This window comes from Harmonia axyridis, chromosome 1 (assembly GCF_914767665.1).
Source record: "Harmonia axyridis chromosome 1, icHarAxyr1.1, whole genome shotgun sequence".
Taxonomy (NCBI): Eukaryota; Metazoa; Arthropoda; class Insecta; order Coleoptera; family Coccinellidae; genus Harmonia; species Harmonia axyridis.
Genome location: NC_059501.1, coordinates 34542640 through 34564777, shown reverse-complemented (window position 1 = coordinate 34564777; position 22138 = coordinate 34542640). Strand labels below are relative to the sequence as shown.

General features: G+C 32.7%; 3 protein-coding genes across 3 annotated transcripts; 2 read left to right on the top strand and 1 right to left on the bottom strand.

The window, feature by feature from the left end:
• Positions 1–48: 48 nt before the first annotated feature.
• Positions 49–12699, top strand: LOC123671504 (endoplasmic reticulum junction formation protein lunapark). Its single transcript, XM_045605381.1, has 5 exons — positions 49–276; positions 342–571; positions 907–1163; positions 5513–5839; positions 9698–12699. The coding sequence occupies exons 1-5, from the start codon at positions 250–252 to the stop codon at positions 10018–10020; spliced, it is 1164 nt and encodes a 387-aa protein (XP_045461337.1). The 5' UTR covers positions 49–249; the 3' UTR covers positions 10021–12699.
• On the top strand, positions 1587–3400 carry LOC123671506. The gene is made up of 2 exons (XM_045605383.1): positions 1587–1985; positions 3030–3400. The coding sequence occupies exons 1-2, from the start codon at positions 1892–1894 to the stop codon at positions 3326–3328; spliced, it is 393 nt and encodes a 130-aa protein (XP_045461339.1). The 5' UTR covers positions 1587–1891; the 3' UTR covers positions 3329–3400.
• A 967-nt stretch (positions 12700–13666) lies between the features above and the next one.
• On the bottom strand, positions 13667–16673 carry LOC123671505 (probable 3-hydroxyisobutyrate dehydrogenase, mitochondrial). The gene is made up of 2 exons (XM_045605382.1): positions 16483–16673; positions 13667–14567 (listed from the first exon to the last, which is right to left on the bottom strand). Exons 1-2 carry the CDS (start codon positions 16535–16537, stop codon positions 13678–13680), a joined length of 945 nt encoding a protein of 314 aa, XP_045461338.1. The 5' UTR covers positions 16538–16673; the 3' UTR covers positions 13667–13677.
• Positions 16674–22138: the final 5465 nt, after the last annotated feature.

Sequence of the window (22138 nt, the reverse complement as noted above, 5' to 3'; positions counted from 1 at the left end):
ATATCACCATTTTTTTAAATTCTTTTTAATGTTTATTGGCAACTATGCTCCAGATTTGTGATTGTGACAGGTGTTGTAGTTTTAAAAGGGTTTCAGTTATCAAAAAATTATTTTATGGAATGAAATGCAAAAAATTGTTTCACCATATATGCATGACTAAGTTCATCATTTAATAAAGAGTTTCGTTACTTTGAGAATTAAGATTTGTTGGTATTTTTATTGCCAATCCCGAATTTTTTAATTTCAATAATGGGGAATTTATGGGGAAAATTCAGGGTGAGTATTTACCATAACTTGAATATTTACAGGTAATATATCATATATATGAAAAATAATTACAGAAAAAAGCTACAACATATGAACAGCTTGAAAAATTGGATTCCCAGATAAAAGAAATTGAAGAATTTGGAGTAACAACAGAACTCAAACAGCGAAAGGTTGCTGGACGTTTTATGCTTGTGTCGGTATTTTTGTATTTAGTAGCAGCTTTAATATTTTATTTCTATCTGTTCCCAGAGGATATATATCATAGGATACTTTATATTGTTCCCCTGATAGCATCCCCTTTGATGTAAGTTGCTTTTCCCGTGTTAATGAATTGTCATATAATAGTAAAATCTTACGACAATTATGCAGATTAAACATGTTTTTATCTACAACAAAATCTTCTTTGTTTGAACTAACTACATATTGTGGATTTTAACAATATTCAATTTATGTGGATCATATATGTTATCACATTCGGTTAAATCTGTTGATGAATCATTTAAATCATGATGATGAATTTTAGTTATAAGTAGGTCTTTGTTTCATACTTACATTTTTTCATTCTCCTCTAATATGAATTAACTTATTCTCATTTATAATTATTTATTGTGAATTATAATATATTATTAATTTTTTCAGAATTATTTTCATAAAAAGAGTGTTGACTTGGTGGTATAATAGGAAATTGAAAAGAAATCATGAAAAGCTATCATTACTACGAAAGAAGAAACAGGAAATACTGGATAATGTTATGGAGACAGAGACCTACAAGGTGGCAACAAAAATATTGGAAAAATTTGCTCCAGATGAAGTCATTAGTAGAAAATCTCATAATGGAAATTTTGAAACACCAAAGAAAGATTCCTTCATTATTCCCTCAAAACCATTTCCAGTTGGTAAGTTGCCAGGAATCCTTATTCATTATATTTTCAAATAAGCTTGTTCTAATAATAATCTCAACCTGAAAACTTTTTTATTCGATACTGGATAGGTAGACGACCTTTGTTATTTGGGTCAATAACACGACTCTACAAAAAAATTTTTGTTCTTTGTCCTAAAGTTTATACTATTATTTTCCAGTTAGTTATGCACAAAAACGAAAAGAAAATACCTTTTTTCGGTATAAAGTTTGCTTTTGTGATAGTTATAATAATAATACTCATTTTTCAATTTTTTTATAAATTTTAATTGATTTTAATATTTTTAAAAAGACCGCGCGGTGAGAGTGGGGTATTAACGTTTACACTGTGCCGCTAGATGGCACCCGAGTGATAAACAACCATCAGGTGTTATTTACAAGCCCAGAATAACTTAAAATGTCATCACGAAAGTGCAAATACGATGCTGATGCATTTTGTTTTATATGTGGTCAATTTATTAAAGTTCGAGACGTGAAATATGAACTAAAGACATCTCACGTTCTCTGTGAAGCCTATGAAGCATATTTTGACTGTCCTGTACGGAATCAAGATAAGCCATGGGCTCCACATGTTGCTTGTAGTTATTGTAAAAGGTGTTTGGAAGGTAAGCAATTTTTATTTAATTAAGCGATGAATCCAAAATAATAGACATATTAATTTTTATTTTTATATTTTTAGGTTGGTATCGAGGTGAGAAAAGGTCTATGAAATTTGCAATACCAAGGATTTGGCGAGAACCAAAAGACCATACTACTGACTGCTACTTTTGTATGGTGAATCCGAGTAAAAGACGTAGAGGTAAAAATGCAAAACCTATTGAATATCCTGACCTCGAATCTTCTTCTGCTCCAATTGCTCACGACCTGACACGACCAGTACCTGAGCCACCAAAAAAATTATCGCAGAAAAGTAGCTCATCTTTTAGTTCTTATAAAAGTAATTCCGATAAGGAGTTTTTGCCTACACCTGAACAACCAAAACACTATCTCATTACTTCAGAAGATTTTAACGATCTAATTAGAGATTTAAATTTGCCAAAAAATAAAGCAGAGCTTCTAGGCTCTCGGTTAAAACAGTGGAATTTGCTTGATGATGTTAAGATCACGGATCAGCGGACTAGGCATGAAATGTTTGCAACGTTTTTCACGAAGGAAGATGGACTTTGTTTTTGTAATGACATTAAAGGTATGTTTGAAGCAATTGGCATACCCTGTGTCCCTAGCGAATGGCGTTTATTCATTGACAGCTCTACAAAAAGTTTAAAAGCAGTTCTATTGCACAACGGAAATAAATTTCCGTCTCTTCCAATTGCTCACTCAGTACATCTTAAAGAAAATTATGAGTGTGTCAAAATTTTGCTTGAATCTGTAAAGTATCGTGAGTATAACTGGGAGCTGATTGGAGATTTTAAAATGGTGGGATTTTTAATGGGGCTACAGGGTGGATATACAAAGTATCCGTGTTATTTGTGCTTGTGGGATAGCAGAGCGGATTCTAAACACTATATTCAACGGTCATGGCCTGTAAGAACAGAATTGTGTGTCGGAAAACAGAACGTCAAATTTGAGCCGATTGTTGAAGCGGAAAAAGTGTTAATGCCGCCTTTGCACATTAAGTTAGGGTTGATGAAACAATTTGTTAAAAAACTGGATGAAACTTCAGAAGCTTTTGGATACTTAAAAAAATTTTTTCCGAAGTTATCGGAAGCAAAGGTTAAAGCTGGGGTTTTTGTTGGTCCGCAAATAAGACAGATTTTCGCCGATGAAAGATTTCCAACGTTGCTGAATCGTACTCAAAAAGCAAGTTGGAACAGTTTTAAAGCAGTAGTTTCTGGATTTTTAGGAAATAATAAAGCTGAAAACTACAAAAAGTTGGTTGAGGATATGCTTACAAATTTTAAGGCCATGGGATGCAGGATGTCATTAAAAGTACATATGCTGCATGCTCATTTGGATAAATTTAAAAACAATATGGGAGCCTATTCCGAAGAGCAAGGAGAACGTTTCCATCAGGACATCATGAATTTTGAACAACGCTATCAAGGCCAATACAATGAAAACATGATGGGCGACTATATTTGGGGTTTATTGAGAGAAAGTAGCTATGAACATAAAAGAAAAAGTAAAAGTGTGCACTTTTAAGTTATTTTCCACTTTTCTGTAAGCTAATTTGATAGTAAAACTTAATAAAAATAATAAACATTTTTATTTCAATAGTTTTATTTTCAATCAAAAATTAAAATCCGAGATTTTTAAAAATTTCGTTCAATCAGTCTTCTAAGCACAAAAGCAAAGTTTTTCATGCCATATATTTTTTTTCCGTCTTATTACGACCTAAACTACCGAAATTTAATGCTTTGCAATCAAAGTCAAATTTCATGTTGACCCGTGTAATTAATGCACATTCATTAATTTTAATTCATTATATCTACGTTGTTGGAGAAATTAATGGATTTCTTTGAAAATAATGTTCATTGTGAAAGCTGAGTTTATTGATGTAAAAACTTATCAATAATACATTTATTCTATGAACTCATTCTTTCTTGAATAGGTAATTTGTAGTTATTGAAGTTTTCAATTTAATATTTCTGATTATAAATTTTTCAAGAGTCATCTATGAAATTAATATCATTTCATCAAATTTTTTTTTGTGCTCCATATTTGCTATCCCAAATCTCCTAAGCCTCTGTTAGATTTCTCAGAAGCATAGTGCTTGCACAAATTAGGAGAACCAATTGTGTTTTTGTAATGTATAATATAATCTTAAGAAATTCAAACCAATATTGAGCATTTCTACATATAGATTCTTTTATGAATAAATATTTTATAAAATTTTTCAAGTGACTTTCAAAATTAATAACTTCACATTGAATTATCCATACGAAGGTGGAATCCCATTATCATTTAAGAAATCTAGATTGACTTTTCAACTGAAAAACTATTTTGAAATTACAATAAATTTTAGCACTGGCTTGCAATTTCAATGAAAAAAAGTCTTATTGTTGGTCCAAACTCATCACAAAATAACTTTTGAAACTGGAATAAAATTTGTACACTAGTTTAGCAGATGAACGTGTACAGGGAAGGCAAATTTCAATGTTTCAGCACTACACCTTTTAAACCAGAGGATATAGACAAAATCTGATATCCCAATCTTTTTCTCTTTTCCCAAGAAACTCACAAGAGTAGTGTTCATTTTGGCTACCTACTTTTGTTTTCAAGTTATAAGGGGAAAATTGGAAAAATGACGATATCGAAAAAAATTTATATCTCCGCTAATAATGAAGATAGAGTTCTCAAATTAAAACACTTTTTCTGTAGATTCCAGTGGCGTTCTCGTTTTTTTAGCAGGATTTTCTATTATGAACACCAGATTTCTGTTTCATTTTTTGGAAGCTTTAATTTTAATGATTTCAAAAATATACAACATTGTATAGTTTGCATTAATATAAATAATAGAAAATGATCAAAAACCATTTTTCATCGAGTCAATATTCCTATGGTTTCAACTATTGGTGATGACAGAAAAATAGAGCTTCCTGTAACAGGAGCAGTCTCCTTCCGCCAATCTCATTATTTCTATGCTTTTTACTAATTTCTTCAAAATTCGAATCTAGATATATTTTATAAATTTTGATATCTCAAAATGGATTTGGAAATAACGAAACGATCCAAATGATCCTACTGTTTCAATCGATACAGTTGTCATGAGATGGATGCATCAGAAGATTATCTCCATAGGACTCAAGAGTGAATGAAAAGTCTGATAGAAGGAGACTCTTAGATGAAAAAAGGTTTTTGACCATTTTCTATTATATTGATGTTGTTATACGGTGCTGTAAATTTTTGAAATTGCCATTATTGCCATTTTTCCAATTTTCGTTTATAAGTGGAAAACAAAAGAAGGTGACCAAAAATTAATTCTACTCGTTTTATTTCATTAGAAAAAGAGAACGGGAATGGGATATAAGATTTTGTCCATCTCCTCTGGTTTAAAAGTTGTAGTGCTAAAACATTGAAATTTGTCCACCCTGTACAGACAGGTAGACTAGATTCCTATTTGTTTTTTTCATTATAGCTATTGATTGTTGAAATGTCTTCAGATATTTGCTTTTATTGTTGAAAATTAATTTTCCTTTGAATCAAGAATTTCAAAACAAATACTGATGGTATAAAAAATTTTAAAAGATTGTTATATCAGTGAAAGGTATAATTATCTGATAATGAGCTACTTTGCTTGATATACCTTCATGTGGTATGATTTTATCTTAGAATGATTAGTTGTATGGTTAATTTGAAATTTTATTCATTCTTATTCATTCTTAGGTTTACGTCAAAGAGCATTGATGCAAACAGCCGAAAGGGCATCAGAATCTATGATGGGAAAGTCAGTGAAATCTGATATAAATAAATTTCCTGAAAATCCAATGGTAATGAGATCTATTACTCCCAGACCAGTGAATAATAGAACCTTACCAAATGATAATTTCAATTTTGGTACAAATCTCTTATCATCTACTCCTAAACTACCTATGGTTAGATCGTTACTTCCTCGAGAACGATCAGCTTTTGATAAACTTGTAGATTTCTTGGTAGGAGATGGACCTTCAAATAGATATGCTCTGATATGTCAGAAATGTTTTAGTCATAATGGTGAGTAAATTTTTCAGTTGAAAATACTACTTATTTATATTCCAAAAGTACTAGAAATATTAGAAGAATATGGATATGATATGTTCTATTTTTGGTCAGTAATTTCTTCACATTGATTTATGAGAGGGTGAGTCAAGCTCTCTTATTATTATTATTGATCATGTTGTAAAATCCGTAGATTTGATCTTCTCGGAAGAATTTGCCCTCCCAAATGTCGCATAATCCTTTTACGAAGGTATCATTCTTTAACTTTCTCACTTTTCTACAAAAATTTTGAGTGTTCATAACAGAAATAATAGAAAAACTCTCAAATCATGAAATATTTTTTTTTTGACTCACTTGGTAGTCACCATTTTAAAATTCATTGACTGGTGGCAATGGGTGTCATGCAATGAAATTGTTTTAAATTAATTGGTGAAACCCAGTAATTTCAGCAACTACTGTTTTCCTTTACTTCAGAGATGTTAAGTTGAAGAAGAGATGAACAAGACGAATGGTAGGTTTCATGAAACTTTTATCGTGGTGATTTGTGTGATAAAATAAATTATGTGTTCAATTTCAGTTCATTTTTGACACTTTCATAGATTTCAAACTACACTCAACAAGTTGATTGGTTTTTCAAAGTTTTATGAAACCTGTCGTTAAGATTATAAACAAGAGAAAAAAGAAGAAGTAAAAGCGTTGATGGCAAGAAAAATATTCCACCTCTCACTTTGTCTTTGTGATCAGGGATGTGGTGCTTCTTATCTTGCTGCAGTACAGATCCAGAGTTCGAGCCCCAGACCGTAAAAGATTTTCCGATTTTGGGAGACTATCTAACCCTTCTTAGTTGTGGCCATAGGACACAGAAACAAGTTCTACATAACATATACCCTTACAAGCTCTCGCACAGGTATAGGAGAGTTAGGATGAAAAAAAAATGAGGAAAGCACTGACGGGCAGTCAGAAGTGCTCGTTATTTCTTGCACCAATTGCGCCTTTGAAGACCACATTTGGGTATATACAGGATGTCCCGTAAAGACCACGTCAAACCGAGGGATAATGTAGATCAAAGGATAACCCACCTGCTATGACAAAATTCCTATTATAAAAGTCTTACCGTTTTCAAGATATTTTTTTTTTTTTGAAAATAATGAATTTTTGCCCCTTTCAATAGTTTTGCCCTTACGGTTGGTACAATTTTACATCTTTCTGGTTAATTTTTTCAGTAAAATATTGCTGAAGAATGATTTTAACGTTTACATCGAAAACATCCTCCGAAAATTTTAAAGGGGGGCTATGAGAAATATTTTTGTTGGGAATTTTGGTAGTGGATTATTTTGTTCATGAAGTTTAGCCCATCGTAGTGGAAAAAAAATGTACGGAGCTACTGCGGCACATTACACCAATAAATTGTCTATTTTATAGTGATTTCAAAGAGGTATCACACAAGTCATTTGTTATTCAGAGAAAAAAGATATGGCTGTTTTTATCCAAATGGGTACGTTTCTGACAAAATCAAGTTTGTCAATTCTGTTAAGAAATCTTCGATGTTGCGTTACTTAGTGAACAATGGCAATTGACCATATTCACCGTCGCCATATTGTTGTGCGACAATACCAACTACCCAGTGTTTCCAACGAAGAAATATTGAGTTTACTAGAAAAATTCCACAATATAAAGTTTATAAGTGAAGTTTATGTGTACCTTTTCTGGCTGCTACGCCAGATAGGCTTGTTTGGGACAATATTTTGCAAAAATTTCACCTTTTGGAAATAAAAACATTAGTGAAAGGTGGTTTTCTGAACAAATTAATTGTGGCCGAGTGTATAAATGAAGGCTTCGCTCCATTTTTGGAAATAGTCAGTGGAAGAATAGTCTCTATGGCTGATAGTATTTTTGATATTAGCGGTATTTTTCTAGTAAACTCAATATTTCTCCGTTGGGAACACTGGGTAGTTGGTATTGTCGCACAACAATATGGCGACGGTGAATATGGTCAATTGTTTACGTGCGAAAATATTACTCGCATAATTATTCACCTCAACGAAATTCAATTTTGCCGGCAAATATTGGAAAACATCATGCAGATCCAGATTTTTTTAACAAGATCATTTGGAGCGACGAGTCTTCCTGTACCAAGGATGGGTACATGAAGACCTAAATCCTCTGGACTTTTAATATTGGGGCTGCCTAAAAGACAAAGTATACGCAACACCCATACGTGATGAAGCCGAATTGCGGATGCGTTCTCTTAATTCGTCTTCATCAAGTATGGATGTTGCGTATACTTTGTCTTTCAGGCAGCCCCAATAATAAATATCCATAGGATTTAGGTCAGGTGAACGAGGAGGTCATAAAATTTCACCTTCTCTTCCAATCCACCGGTGGGGATAAGTTCTATTCAAATGTGCGGTAACTTCGAGTCCGTAATGTGCTGGGCATCCATCATGTTGAAACGACAGACTACGTCGCATTGACAGTGGCACATCTTCCAATAAAATGGGCAGCTGGTTGGTTAAAAATTCCAAATAATTGTTTGCGTTCAGAGATGGCGGCAGTTCGATCGGGCCCAAAATTGCACCATTAAATATTCCAGTCCATAAATTGATCTTGAATCGATATTGTGATCTATCTTCTCTCACCTCGTGTGGATTTATGATATTCCAGCTATGCAAATTGTGGAGATTCATGTACCCATCCTTGGTACAGGAAGACTCGTCGCTCCAAATGATCTTATTAAAAAAATCTGGATCTGCACGATGTTTTCCAATATTTGCCGGCAAAATTGAATTTCGTTGAGGTGAATAATTAGGCGAGTAATATTTTCGCACGTAAACAATTGCCATTGTTCACTAAGTAATGCAACATCGAAGATTTCTTAATAGAATTTACAAACTTGATTTTGTCAGAAACGTACCCATTTGGATAAAAACAGCCATATCTTTTTTCTCTGAATAACAAATGAATTGTGTGATACCTCTTTGAAATCACTATAAAATAGACAATTTATTGGTGTAATGTGCCGCAGTAGCTCCGTACATTTTTTTTCCACTACGATGGGCTAAACTTCATGAACAAAATAATCCACTACCAAAATTTCCAACAAAAATATTTCTCATAGCCCCCCTTTAAAATTTTCGGGGGATGTTTTCGATGTAAACGTTAAAATCATTCTTCAGCAATATTTTACTGAAAAAATTAACCAGAAAGATGTAAAATTGTACCAACCGTAAGGGCAAAACTATTGAAAGGGGCAAAAATTCATTATTTTCAAAAAAAAAAAAATATCTCGAAAACGGTAAGACTTTTATATTAGGAATTTTGTCATAGCAGGTGGGTTATCCTTTGATCTACATTCTCCCTCGGTTTGACGTGGTCTTTACGGGACACCCTGTATAGTCTCCTAGAGCGCAAGAATGAACAAGAACCCAAAAGACTGACATCAGTGTTTTCCTGAATTTTTTTTGATGTACTTCTTGAATTTTCTATGGTTCTCACGCCGTTATTAACATTTTTAACAGAAAAACAACTTTTTAATCCGCGGCATTCAAGCTCCGAACTTAACTTGAAAGTTTCTAGCTCTTTTTATTCGGGAGTTATCGTGTTTACGTCTTGTTTGATGGACATACCTGAAATCTAACTATTTGAGACCATTTCCAGCTCAAAATTGGTAAGCCATAGACATCACGACATTCGTTCCTATGAAGTATTTTATAAAAATGGTTTCTAGACTCAGTCCTTAAATTTTAGCAGATATTTATAATAAATATTTTTTGAGCTCAATAATTTCAACAGTTCAATTCCATGATTTTGTTGGAAAACTTTTGATTTTTTATCCAGATATAACTAATTATTCAAATTATTCTATTGTTTCAGGTATGGCATTGAGGGAAGAATTTGAATATTTGAGTTTCAATTGTTGTTATTGTCATCACTTCAATCACGCACGAAAACAAAAACCTCCAGCTCCGAAACTGGGTGCTGGGATGAATACCATTGTAAAATCCTTGAAAGAAGCAGATACTTCTGATTCTGAAAAAAATTCATCTAGTTCAGATTCTGATACACAAATCGTTCAAAGTAAAGAGGATGATGAACCCCAAGAGCAAACTACTCCAGTTTCCAGTGTGCCAGTTGTAGTGAATGAAGCTTCAACTATAGAAGAAATGGATGTGTCAGAAATTCCAGAAAGTTCATAGCTAAGTACATCAATTAAGACTATGGAGTAAACTTCTTTTTGTGAAATTGTGAAATATATTTTTATACTTTATAGTCTACTTTTCAGACTAAGGAAGGGAAGGGAAGATGCTATTTGAAATATATGAATGGAATCAATGGAAACAATGAGGATTTTTCTTGTATAACAAGAATGATTATCAATTAAGATCTAATATTTTATTTCTTTAATTTATTCTTTTTGTTTATTTATTAAAAATCTAATATTGCTCAACTGAATCGTGTATTCTCCTTGAACATACAACAAATATCTAAATGTATGTTTTTATAATTATATGGAAAGAATTGATTCAAAACCAAAATTTAATTTTAATTAGTTCTTATTCTGAATATTTCTATTTGAAATATTTGATACAAAAATAGCACAATGCAACTCTTTTTTCTATGTCAAACTTCTAAGCTTCCAATGCGTTATTTTTCATTCAATAAATTCCAACTATAACATAACAAATTTCTTGAGAGTTGATATTTTCCTTGATAACTATGTTATAGTTTCGTTCCAACATGTTTGAGAATCGGTTACGAACTGAGTAGAGTGTGGGCTTATTAAAATTTGGAACTCCAATTTCGATACATGGACATTCTGTCCAGTTCGGAATCAATTCTCATACATTGGAACACAACTATTATATTAATTTGATAATTTTTCTGGAAAATCAGTCTCTACCTGCTGGGCTGTATAGGGATACAGCCCAGCAGGTAGAGACTGATTTTCCAGAAATAACATAGGGATGTTATTTCACGTATAATTTTTTATGTATATTTTGAAAAATGTGTACACTGTTTTACTGGTTTACTTTTTTTTCTGTTAAGACTGATGAACAAGTAGTTCAAAATTTATTTCTTTTAATGACGACAAACTAGATAATTGAATTTGTCATGTTTGGAAATGTGATTGTAATGCATGACTATTCTCGAAAAAAGAAACTATTTGAAACATATGGGCATGGACTTTTGAATAATTCTGCATCCACAACTTTGGTGTGTGCCAAATTTAATTTTTTTGAAATTATAGTGTTTCATCAAATAATTCCCTTGGTAGATTCAGAGCTTTGAATTGAACTGCAAGAACATACTAGTTTTCATCATTAAATAAAATCTAATAACTCGGAAGGAATTTTGTTCAAGTAAAAATTCTTCATGAGTGAACGATTTACGATCTTGTCTTTTAGATTGATTTAAAAAGAATCATGGCTCTGTAGCAAAAGGTGCATAGATTATGTTTCAGTTGTTCATCAAATAGATTATGAAAACTTCAACCTAGAACTCGATCATCATGTCCCACATGTTTGTAATGCACTTAGAAAAATAATGCTAGTCATTCAATGCAAAACTCTATGAGGTGATCAGTAATTGCTACCGGTTTTTGCCTTAAACTATACAATTAAATCCAATGATGAAGAGCATGTTCTAATTGATATAGTTCAAGAGTGTGATTCTGTAAGCTTGAAATCAAGTTAAGATATTCATTGTTTTCTCTAAAAATATTTGGCAGAAAACAGTGCTGATTGTTATTTATCGAATTCTTGTAATCAGTGATCTATTTTGAAATATAACCTTGCAGAATTACATCACTGGTTAAAATACCTTTTTGAAAATCATTTTATGATTAATATTGATTTCAATAATTATTTGCTCATGTGGGATTTGATTCAATAGCTCTCATAATGAAATTCTACTTTATTCTAAAGGAATTGGAAGTGAGACTGAGAATAAATGATGAAGTAGTGTATTGATAGCACAATTTGATGATTTTGATTTTGCTGAGATTTGAGAAGAGTATATTATTAAAATCAAAATTCTTCAAATCACAATTAGTATTAACAAAAACAATTAAGATTCAGTGATTATATGTTTTGACTATAAGTCAAACAAACATGTGAAATTGATTTTTTTATATAGTCTTCAAATCTCACTACAAAGAGTTTATAGTCTACCATCGATTTCATAGTAATCCACTTTTTCTTTGTAGACAAAGAATTAGAGTTGGAGATTTTTATGTTTTCTAGTCATTGATATAAATTTTAGTGTTCTAAAATTCATTTTGGATATAGGTATTTGACTCTTTTTGTCATGACTGTTTTTTATTTATTTTGAGTATACTTCAAAATATGCAATAAACATAAGAACATGAAAAAAATTGTGTATATAAAAGTATGAACATACAAAAACTTTTTTTGTCATATCAGTTAAGTTTTTTAGAAATAATTAGTGTTTTTGCTGATTATAATCATAATTACTTCTCATGAAAGTCTTTTCTAATTGTCATATAGTTCTTTGGACATTATTTTTTAAGACCATTTGTTTTAATTGAGGTATTGAATTTGGTTGAAATCATATGAATGTGAGTAACTGATGTAGATGTTCAAATGCTCAAAATCTCGTAAGATAAAAAACACATTGTAAATATCTAATTATCAGTGTATGTTTTGTTTTCCACTATTTGTAAATTAAATCTAATGATATCCCTGTTTGTTGAATCGTAATGAAATGATGCCTCACTTTGCCATGATGAAGGAAGGAAGCTTAGTTCATTTCACAAAAATTTAGCTGTTCTTGATACTGTGGACTGTTAGTAACTGAGTGCTTTGTGCCTTTCAAAATTTTATACAAGATAATTGAATAAATATTATTATATTTGTCTTCATTGTTTGAAATAATACTTTTTATCCATTTTATTCCTTTGAAATATACCAAGTGACATAAAAATATTATTATTTGTATTAGTTGTTTAAATTTGATTGAATCTTTTGCTATATTAGTTTTTGTGTTATCCTGTTTTTTAAAAATTAATTACACTAAGAGAATAAGTTCTTCTGCCTGTAAAAGACATTAGAGTCATTACAGAATGTGTTTTTAGAAAACCTGAGCCCTTCGTTATGTCTTGGAGAGAAAAGGTGTAGAAATTACTACTGAATAGTTAGAGGGCAATTATCGTTGAGAGAACATGAGAGCAGTGTATTTTGTTTATGGAATAATCTCAAATCCTCCTCATTTGTACCAATCACGTTCATGAACACAAATTGACAATGATCGGAAGGGTTTTGTTTGGAAAATATAAAATTGATCAAGTGAAAATATAACACAATTTCTTTCTGAATTCAACCAAACAATTTTGTTTTATTATTGCATTACTAAAACGACGAATCATAAAGTACAAAATGTTAAACAGATTCTTAAACGAATACTGAGCAAGTAAATATGGTAGAATTCATCAAGCAGCAAAATGATTATGGAAAACTTTTTATGATATTGTTTTCCAACTTTACAGATTTTGGAAAATGTCCTGGAACTTTGGTTTTGGGTAATTAGCAATTTTCTATGTGCTAAGAATCACAGTGGTAGATTTTGAAAACGTTCTTTAAAAATTCTAGCTCCAGAAAATTCAATTTATTCATCATCTGATTCAATTAATTCAAAAAATTGTTAGAATAATTAGAGATTTAGCCGATAATTTTTTCTTTAATTTTTTTATTTAAAAAATTATTGTGACCACAGTTTAAAAGTATTTCCAATTATGCGATCTGATATGGAGAATAAAATCCATAATGGCATCTAAATGAATATGCGAAATTGGCAAATGTTGATTAATACCAAAATAAAACTGAATTATTTGTTAACTATTTATTACCACTCAAAAACTTATAAATTACAGAGAAATCTTTATCACCATAACCATTACTGATCAGAGCTCTATAAATTTGATGTGCACAAGCAGCAAGTGGGACTGATACTTCAGAATTTACAGCTGTAGCTTCTGCAAGCCCCAAATCTTTGGACATCAGTCTAATGTTAAATCCTCCTTTGTAGTCGTTTGAACTGGGTACATTTGGCAGCAAGCCAGGTACAGGACTGTATGTTTCTGAAGACCAGCATCTTCCTGTTGAAACATTGACAATTTCATGAAGTACTTTGGGGTCCAATCCTGCTTTTATTCCAAGGTTCATTCCCTCAGAAACCCCCATCATACAAACACCTAGTATCAGATTATTAGAAAGTTTTGCGATCTGTCCCGCACCAGCCTTGCCGCAATGAAATACTCTGGCACCCATATGAAGAAGGACTGGTTTAACGTATTCCACATCTTCTACATTTCCTCCTACCATGAATGCTAAAGTTCCAGCTTCAGCCCCTGTTACTCCACCAGATACAGGTGCGTCTATAAACCTCACATCTTTCCCATTTGCTATTTCGAATAATTCTTGAGATACCTTGGGTTCTATTGTAGAACTGTCTACCAAGAGGGATTTTTTTGGGATTGCTTCCAAGACTCCCTCTTCTAATAAGGTTTTTTTTACCACATTACCATTCGGCAGCATTGTGAATACAATATCGGAATTTTGTGCTGCTTCTACAGGCGATGAACAAACATGTGCACCTTTTACTGTTTTGGCAGCATCTGGGGATATATCAAATACCTTCACCTTTTCGCCCTTCTTCACCAAGTGACCAGCCATGTGACTTCCCATGTTTCCAATACCAATAAAACCGATGGTACTGGCGTTTCTTCCTGAAGACAATAAATTAAAATGTATTTGTTTTTAGATAGTTGGTTCAAGAATTGTGACGATGCCTCTTTTGCCCAAATAATAATCCTTTGAGAATTTGTTTATCTGATAATTCATGAAACATCTCAAATATTTAAAAAGAAAGGTTCACAAAATGAATAAAAATGAAAAACGTGGACTTGCTCCCAAAGGTCCTCCGCATCAGAGACCTTAACCTCGGAGTTATCGATTTCATAAGGTGTAAGTGCATGATCATTTTGATCAATTCGAAAAATAATATACTCCAAAATTCATAATTCCAAAACCGTATAAGTGCTTAAACATTGCGATAAAGAATATTGCATTCAGTACCATGTATCATCACATACGAAAAAAAATGTTTCGATATGATTTCCTTGATTTTTTGCTTTGAAAATTGAATTCTTGAGCTAGAATGATTATACTGCGTTAATGATTTTTGTGATAAATTTTATTCAAAATCCTCTATATAGTGCTCCTGAAAAGCTCAATTTTGTTTTATTTGCTATTTGGATTCTACATATTCCGAAATTTTAACTGTAAAATTTCAAGAGAGGATAAAATTGTTTTTTCTTCGAACGATTCCAAAGGTTTACTATTAAAAATAATAAACCAAAAATGAGGAAAGACTCTAATGAAAGTCAGACTCTTGAGCGTTTCTTAATTCATATACTATAACAGCGCCTTTGGGATACCACAAAAATGTTTTATATAGGTATATGTGTTATCCGTATCCAAGGGTGTAATTGAGGCCCCAATTGATGTTGTTACCTACTGAAATATTATGAATATTCTCCTTGAAATTTCTATCACTGATGCCGTAATTAACATGTAATTTTGTAAGACTTCAGAACTACAAAATTCAAGGAAAATAATATTTCTAATATTTCAATTGCGCCCTTGGATACCATGGATACCTATATACACTTCTGTGGTATCCAGGCGCATTAATGGATGAGCCTTTAAAAGCTCCTGACATCACGTAAGAGCTTTTCTCTTAATTTATCACATAAAATATCCCTAGTCGTATATATAATTATACAAGACCTAAATATTCAGCGACAGAATTTAGACGGGAGGTTCATTCTTTCAACACCGAATAAAATTTTCTATAATTCAAAATTCCGTTAATAAACGATAAGGTTAGGGGCAGTATCACTGTAGTAATAAATATTTTTAACTTGATGACTGGGAGAAAATATGAATCGTTGTAACTTTTAGAGGGGTATATCTTTATCTTTATCACTTATTATATCACTGATGACACGGGCGTAGCCAGGTTTCAGTTTCGGGGGGGGTTTTAAAAAAAAAAAGGCTAATGGCAGAAATAAGAATTTTTTTCATAGAAATAAATGAGAATAAAAGAAGAAAAAGATTGATAAATTTCGATATCTTAAACATTTCGGGGGGGGTTTGAACCCCCAAAACCCCCCCCCTGGCTACGCCCGTGACTGATGATGTGTGAGAGTAACGTTTTCCACAGCCCAAAAAAAATGATTTTATACAAGTGAATTAATAATGCCAAAGTTTTGTTGCATATGCTATATTACATTGATGAATAAATTGTAAAATTTATAAATTATTTCAGATGAAAATTTTGAAATATAGTTCTGATAAAATCGAATGATACGCCACTGCTCATTTACGAATTATCCATGTGTTATTGTGTGACGTGTGAAAGTGAACAATATAACTAATATTATGATATTTTTTAAGTTATATTAGTAGATGATTTGAAAAATCATTGTGAATCATTGATTAACTCAGTATGCTACACACTTAAAAATGAACTATTATTAAGGAAAACGATTCTCAGTCATCTATATTTAGTAAACTTTCCAATAAACTTTAATGTTTACACATTTGACATGAAGAAAATATATTTTGAGGAAAACTTACTGGTTATCTCATTTTGTAAGGAATATTGAACTATTTTAAATCCTCTTTTAAGCATGTTTAATAGATGAAAGTTCTAACTACACAATTTTAGAATAAATTAACTCAGGTCCCAATGCTTCAACTGGTTTCTTGTGTTGTTGGGGGGCTTCTGAAGCTCGAGATTGACCTATTACAGTATATTTGATCTTAGTATCTAGTAGAATATAAAAACAGAATTTCGATTTCGTAGCGTTTTCAAGGTTGAACAGGGGCGTATCAATTTGGTGGTTTAAGGACATAAGGGTTTCGAAAGAAGTTCGAAAAGACAAGTCTGTTGTTTTAATGTTCGGTGGTTGGATGGTTTTTGAAATTGAATTTTCAATACTGCACTTATTAAAATTGAAAAAAGCCAAAATCTAGAAATTCTTCGGCTATGCCTTTCCTGAAAAAAAATTAGCATCTTCAGAATTCAAAATGCCGAATGAGGAAGCAATTTCTTCAAATTAATATTTTTCCGAAATGTTTGGATACTTGCCTTCCTAGGACTTTGTATTGCCCCGTCGAGGAAAATTTTCTGAAAGAAACACTGATATGCAGTTATGAGATGACTGTTATTGGAATTTTTGTTGAGTGAAGGCTGAAACAGAGGCCAAAATAATCAAATACTAGCCCGTACCGTTCAGTATAGTTATAAATTTTTGATTTTATTGCGGGGCTCTGAACGAACGAACCTGTGTTCGAATACCGCCGCTAAAGGTTTGTTTTTTAATGAATTTTCGGCATCGACTGCTATGGTCATTAGCCATTACAGAAATACTACAAAAATAGAAATACCGGCGTAAACACAAAAATAGAAATACCGGCGTAAACACAAAAATACAAATAAAACAACACAAATAAAGATGAAATTATAGAAGTATAGATAAAACTACAAAATGTTTAGTTTAGATAAATCAGCAGCTAATACCTACTATTAAAATAAAATATCCAAATGGAATTAAAAATAATTGAATGAATTCATTATCTAGAAAAGTAAAAGCTTTTCGAAATAATCCGTGGGCACATCTACTTTTATGTTAAAATGCGCACCTTTTTTTTAAATTGTAACCGTTATTCTTGATATTTTTGAAAGAGGTAATTTTTCTCTAAACAACAAATAAAAAGTTCGAGAAAATTATAATGTTTTTAATATCGAGGAATTGAAAACTAAGATTCCAATAAATGTTTATTATTTCTCAACAAACTGTCACTAAGGTCCAACGAGAATCTATTGACCGTCTTAAAATAATAACTCCTTTATTTTTTTTCAACAGGTAAACACCCAATTACAGAAAATAATTACACTTGCAATAAGTAAAAAACCAAGCACAGCGCAAAAATGAAATGAAAAAAATTTACAAAAAAAGAATACAGAAATAAATTGACAAAATCGAGTCACAATAATCTAAATTATCTTCAATACGTGACACAGTAACAATCAATACTGGGAAGTGGCAATAAATATAATATTTCAAGAGCAAGGAAATAACCGTTTACCAAAAATATAAAAATACAATCATATACATTCAACAACACTCAACCTAACCCTATTACATATTTATCGACAATATACGTCAATGAATCTCGTAACTGAGTGTAAAGTAGACTCCATGAACCAAATGGGGGACTGCATCAAATAATTGGTCCTCGGTGTCCCCAAGTGGAATAACTCCACCGCACTGGACGCAGGTCTTGGAACGCGAAATCCCAAAGCAGCAGTAGAGGTTGGCAGTCAATACTGTTGTGCAGGAGTTTGAATAGGAATCTGAGACACGAAATTCCTCTCCTATCCCGCAGTGAAACTACATTGAATCGACTCAACAATGCACCATGGTCGAATCCTCTTGGTGGATAAACCTCATCCTCCCTCCAAACTAAGAACTTCAAAAACCTCTTCTCTGAACGGCCTTAAGGTGGTATTGATGGTAAAAAGAAATAGGATGCCAAATAATCCTGTCATATTCCAACTTGCTTCGGTATTAGTAACATATTTGCCATTGCGAGCAATGAATCCATATGTTCTCGAGGCAGATGAAATAAGTTGGGAGATATGTGGAATGAAAGTAAGCTTCTGATCAAAAACCACTAAGATCTTTCACTCCATCAACACGAGATAGAACTTGATCCCCGATGAAATATTCACATCTCAGCATATCTATTTTCCTTGTGTAGGTAACGACACTACACTTTGAAACATTTAATCTCAAAAGATTATCCTCACACTATTTGGCAACACTATACAGCTCGAGCTGAAGTTGAACACAGTCTTCCAGTGACTGAATTTCACAATATAATTTCAAATCGTCTGCGAACATCAGATGCGGCAATTCAAGATCATCAATCAAATCATTCACATACAAAATAAAAAGGAGTGGCCCGAGATTAGAGCCCTGAGGAATCCCAGAAGTGGGTGTAAACTCAGATGACCGTACACCCTCCAGCTGGACGAACTGACGACGATCAACCAGGTATGAACGAAACAGTTTGATAAGGCTCTCGGAAAAGCTAAAGTTGTTGCGCAATTTCGATATGAGAAGATCTTGTATAGTGTATAACTGTATAGTGCCAGGCTCAGGAAGGACTTCAGTTTGTATCAGGTGTGTGAATAAGTCTTTCCCGTTTTTTGTAAGAGATGGCGCCACCAATACTGTGCGAGTATTTAATGGTTACATAATGTCATAATCAAAGCTTATTCATCTGTCAACAATTCCACACTAACACATTAGTTGAAATTTTTTCGCATCATAAATTTTTGAAATCGTGAAAATGTCGAAATTTGAGCCGAGTCGACGTCATTTGCGGGAAGTTTCACTTTATTGGTTCAATTTGAAGAAATCTGCTGCCGAGGCGCATCGGTTGCTTCAGGAAGCTTATGGAGAAGGTTGTGTCGATGATTCAAGTGTTCGCGGATGGTTTCGACGCTTCAAAAGTGGCGATTTCGACGTGGAAGACAAGGAGCGTTCCGGGCGGCCGCAAATCTTTGAAGATCAAGAATTGGCGACTTTGCTTGATGAAGATTCGTGTCAAACGCAAGAAGAACTTGCTGAAACATTGGGAGTTGACCGAACAACCATTTCCAAGCGTTTGAAAGTCATGGGAATGATCCAAAAGCAAGGAAATTGGGTGCCGTACGAACTGAAGCTGAGAGACGTCGAACGGCGTTTTTTCACTTGCGAACAGCTGCTTCAGCGACATAAAAGAAAGGGTTTTCTGCATCGTATCGTGACTGGCGATGAAAAGTGGATCCGTTACGATAATCCGAAGCGAAGAAAATCATGGGGACTACCCGGCCATGCATCATCATCGACGGCCAAGCCAAATATTCATGGCGCCAAGCTCATGCTCTGTATATGGTGGGACCAGCTAGGTGTGGTTTACTATGAGCTTCTGAAACCGAATGAAAGGATCACAGGCGAGGTCTATCGACGACAATTGATGCGTTTGAACCGCGCACTGCGAGAAAAACGGCCACAATACTCCGACAGGCACGACAAAGTTATTTTGCAACATGACAATGCTCGCCCACATGTTGCACAGCCGGTGAAAACATACTTAGAAACGCTCAAATGGGAAGTCCTACCCCACCCGCCGTATAGTCCAGACATTGCTCCGTCTGATTACCATCTCTTCAGATCGATGACGCATGGCCTGGCTGACCAGCACTTCCATTCCTACGAGGAAGCCAAAAAATGGGTGGATGACTGGATAGAGGCCAAACCGGTCGAATTTTTTCGCAACGGGATTCGTATGTTGCCAGAAAGATGGGGAAAAGTTGTAGCTAGCGATGGCCAATACTTTCAATAATTCATTTGTAACCATTTTTTCACAATAAAGGCTCAAAATTTGAAAAAAAACGGGAAAGACTTATTCACACACCTGATACCTTTGAACAATAAGTTTGTTGAGCCAACTGTGTAAAATGAAATACTTTAAAATCATTATAAGATTGACAAATTTTCAAACTGAAGTTCTTCCTGAGCCTGGCAAGTGGCAGTATCCAAGACGGCCAATAAATCTTCGTTGGACCTTAGTAATTATTTGTTGAGTAATATTGTTACATTCACTGTTAACCCTAGTGTTCAATTCCTCGATATTGAAATCATTATGACTTTAATTTTCTCGGAAATTTCCTTATTTAACATGATAAAACTTTTGATTTGCTTGCTTCTTGGAGAAATATATGCACCTTGAAATGGCACAATGAAGGCTGTAGCCAGGGGGGATGTCCGATGGGGGGGTATATTTTCACCGAAAATACTCTCAACTTTTCAAAATTGAATCTTTTATTTCATTGCATATTCAGAGGGTTTTCTCAATAATTCCTACATTCATTTGGTGTAGATTTCCTAAGCTATTCTGAGTAGTTCTCGAGTTATTTGCCATTTCTCTGAAAAAATAATTGACAAAGGTCTAAAAAATATTGTGTATTCCTCGGGCGCATTGTATGAAATCGGATCTTTTTTGTTGAATCAGTCAAAAATCTCGGGGAGGAAATATCTTACGGAGAAATGTTTCAAATAAAAGGTTTTTATGAGAGGGAAGTTCACATAGGCCTAAACCTTTTCCATTTAATTTCAAATATGAACCACTGATTTTTATTGGCTCTGTAATCGAGTTTGCATTTTCTGTCTAAAAGACCTTAATGTATTTTATTTTAAGTACATACTACATACTGGATATAATAAAAGGTGTTATTATTGCAAAAAAAGTACTTGGATTCATGCTTAGGTGTAAGTTGTCGAGTATATGAGAATTATTTTTAAATTAATATTCCTTGATTTTTAGCCTTAAAATTATGGCCTTGATAGTCCCAAAAGTTAGGATCATCAATGCGGAATAAAAACTGATTTTTAAAGTGATTTTTTAATCAACATTGTGGATCATAAGAGAAATATTTCAAGAAATTTTTTGAATTTATTTCACTTTATTTTAAGTTCTAAACTTTTGAATTCAAACAGCAAAATTTCAAGGTTACATAATTTTTTTCCTTGAAAGATGCAACCTAGGTTTATTTTCTGAAAAAATGAATTGAAACTTCTTCCATTTGACGTAAAAAGTTTTCTTGGAAATTATAAAAACTTAATATGTTATGTTTCATACCTATTTATCATTATGTCTTTCGAAATCCAATAAGTTGAGATAAATGTATTAAATAATAATGAATTGAATAATTAAAAAATCTCGATTCTTATCAGAACTTGAAATATTTTCACCTGGAACAAAACTCGGAACAAATTCAAAGATTTATGGCATTTATAATGAAGTTTCAATTGGAATGAATTAAATCTTATTTTGCGTAAAATTTGCAGTGAGATTTCTTTGTATTTAGACATTAGTATCTAGCAAAAATCTTTCTAATTTTTATACGTTAATGTTAGTGAATGCTTATTATCTACACTTTAAATATCCAAGTAGTTATTACCTATTTTTCAAAATGTAAGTAGGTACGATTTGTAGAGTTCAACAAAATAAACTGAAACTCATTGATTGATTATTGGGACTAATAAACCAGTGGGATTACCTTTCACGCATTATAATGAATTGCAACTATTTTCACTAAACTCATTGGTGGAGCCCAAAATTTGATTACGCTGATTAAAAAATTCATTTCCTGGAAAGTTTAGAACCTTAGATTTTG

What these genes read in the sequence shown, in the direction of transcription:
- LOC123671506 (XM_045605383.1), top strand. Translation starts at nt 1,892, where the DNA reads ATGAAATTTGCAATACCAAGGATTTGGCGAGAACCAAAAGACCATACT. An exon ending in TCCGAGTAAAAGACGTAGAG is followed by an intron (nt 1,986 to 3,029) that starts GTAAAAATGCAA and finishes CTGGATTTTTAG; the next exon opens with GAAATAATAAAGCTGAAAAC.
- LOC123671505 (XM_045605382.1), bottom strand. Translation starts at nt 16,537, where the DNA reads ATGCTTAAAAGAGGATTTAAAATAGTTCAATATTCCTTACAAAATGAG. An exon ending in CTTACAAAATGAGATAACCA is followed by an intron (nt 14,568 to 16,482) that starts GTAAGTTTTCCT and finishes TATTGTCTTCAG; the next exon opens with GAAGAAACGCCAGTACCATC.
- LOC123671504 (XM_045605381.1), top strand. Translation starts at nt 250, where the DNA reads ATGGGGAATTTATGGGGAAAATTCAGG. An exon ending in ATTTATGGGGAAAATTCAGG is followed by an intron (nt 277 to 341) that starts GTGAGTATTTAC and finishes AAATAATTACAG; the next exon opens with AAAAAAGCTACAACATATGA. An exon ending in CTGATAGCATCCCCTTTGAT is followed by an intron (nt 572 to 906) that starts GTAAGTTGCTTT and finishes TAATTTTTTCAG; the next exon opens with AATTATTTTCATAAAAAGAG.